Source organism: Condylura cristata, unplaced genomic scaffold, assembly GCF_000260355.1.
Source record: "Condylura cristata isolate star-nosed mole 26May11 unplaced genomic scaffold, ConCri1.0 scaffold00003, whole genome shotgun sequence".
NCBI lineage: Eukaryota > Metazoa > Chordata > Mammalia > Eulipotyphla > Talpidae > Condylura > Condylura cristata.
The window spans coordinates 21,336,889-21,338,962 of record NW_004567104.1 but is presented as its reverse complement, the minus strand read 5'-3'; the positions used below and the strand labels follow the sequence as shown (position 1 = coordinate 21,338,962).

The window sequence follows — 2,074 nt, the reverse complement described above, 5'->3', positions numbered from 1 at the left end:
TGATAACAGTCTCTAAGAATGTGAACGATGTAAACAACATGGAAAGAGAAAATGTATTTAGAACTGATCAAAGCAGTATATAAAAAGAAGTAAAAGTTAATGCTAAACATCAAGTAAAGCTGTTTTCATAGGGAGACTTGTTAGCTTGTAAATTGGAATCCCATGAGAAGTATCAAAAGCCCTATATAGGAGCATTTATGATGGATCATAGGGAGGACTTTTCCAGTTCTAATTTTGATGACTGACATCAAGTCCCTTGCTAGAGTGGATTCAATGCCCAGTTTTTTCTATCAGAGTCAAAGGAAGAGTCTCATTACAATCTTGTAGAAGCCAAACTCAGGCATGGCCCAGTGTCATGCAGTCCAGTGAAGCAGACAGCTGTGAAAACTAGCATGAAACCTAGGAGTTTAGCTGAGTAACTCATCGGAAGATGACTCATCCCTCCTTCTCTGGTGCCTCCTGTTGGGCATCGCAGGCAGCCACATTGGGTCAGCAGATGGAACATTCCTGAGGGAGCCTAGGAGGAAAGGCATCCTTTGTCCTTTGACTATGACGAGACATTGTCATTGCATGGGAGAGAATGATCTTGCATGTAATGTGCATGTGAAATCATGTCCCCAGGAGGGGCTCCAGAGCTTGAGGGAACATTAGATTAATTTGAGGATAAAGCTGTAGAAGGTGTTCACCTTTTATTGGTATGTGGCCATGGAGTTATCTCTGCCACGCAGGAGTCAAGCAGGAGATGTCTAAACTAAACAAGAGTTTAGACAGCAGTCTGGAAGGGAGAAAGTGAGGCTGGGAGGGAGTAGAGGCCCTTAGGGGCTGGAAGGCACTCAGACCTGCTCCCGTGACCTCTAGTGAGTTGATGCCCTGTGCCAAACGTGCCAAACGTGACTTCAATCAGGTGCGGGAGCAGCTAGCATGAATGACTGGTGGATTTGATCTGGTAAACTGACCATGACTGGAAAAGGTCCTGGGGTCTCTTGTGGGGTCCATGACACCACCACTCAGAAAAAGTCTCAGAGGTAGGGAGATTTTTACTTGCTGGAATCACCCAGCTTTCTGCCAAGTCAGGGCTGAGCTTGACTTGAGTTTGAAAAGTCACTCTGTAGTTTGTAAATGAATCTTTTTTTCCCTTAAAATAACGGATTTTTAGAGATATTTAGGAACTAAGATTTGGGCTGAAAGGAGAGATACTGATTAGTGACAGAGCTACAACACCTGGGTCTTCAGGCTGTTTCTTTTTCTTTTTTTTTTCCCCCTAAACCAAGGACTTGGCTTCCAATTAACCATAATATGACAGTCAGTGTCATAAAAGCAAAGATTGAGACTGTATATATTCCTTAGCAACTTATATAGCAAGTGTACATATTGTCATGAAGTGCAGTTCTACTGTGACATAAAGCATTAAAAATGCTTTCCTTTCATACTCACTATAATTAATACTTTTGTCTGTCCCTCAGAATAGGAACTGCCTTTTGTAGCTTGAGAGCTTTACTATGTGCTCTTTTGGGTAATGACTGTATCTTCACTCCTAGACTCTGAGGTAGGTACCTGCCCTTCCATTCTGCAGAGGGGAGACTGAGTTACACTGGAGTTGAGCAAGTGACCAGGCCCCATGGTAAGTGGCAAACCTAAATATGAACTCATGCAGTCTGACTGCCAAGTCCAAATCCTTCATTGCTTTGCTCTACCGTCTCTTGAAAAGGAAGACCTTTGGAGTTACATTTTACCCTTATGATCTCGTAAGATATCTCTAAAGAAGTTTGTGTTTATACTTAATTTCCCTGTAATAAGTGACATTTAAGAATGTCCATGTTGGGCCCTCCCTGGTGGTGCAAGGGGTTAAAGCGCAGCACTATGAAGCTTTCCACAGCCACTGCAGCATGAGTTCGATCCCCAGTCAGGGAAGTGACCCCTGTGGCACAGCAGACCTCTCCTGTCTTGCCTGCTTTACTCCTGTTTCTGGTGAATTCTCTCACTTCCCACCCCCTGTACCTTTGACCTGTATGTACCCCAGCTCTTGTATGCATAAATAAATAAATATTTTTTTTTAAAAAAAGAATGTCCATGT

At 43.1% G+C, this 2,074-nt stretch overlaps 1 protein-coding gene across 1 annotated transcript in view; it reads left to right on the top strand.

The window, feature by feature from the left end:
- Positions 1-957: 957 nt before the first annotated feature.
- IGF2BP2 (insulin-like growth factor 2 mRNA binding protein 2) overlaps positions 958-2,074 on the top strand; it is a 66,386-nt gene continuing 65,269 nt past the window's right edge. Inside the window, exon 1 of the mRNA XM_012730293.1 lies at positions 958-1,025. Within this exon, the coding sequence (XP_012585747.1) occupies positions 958-1,025 (68 nt within the window). The remainder of the gene's footprint in view (positions 1,026-2,074) is intronic.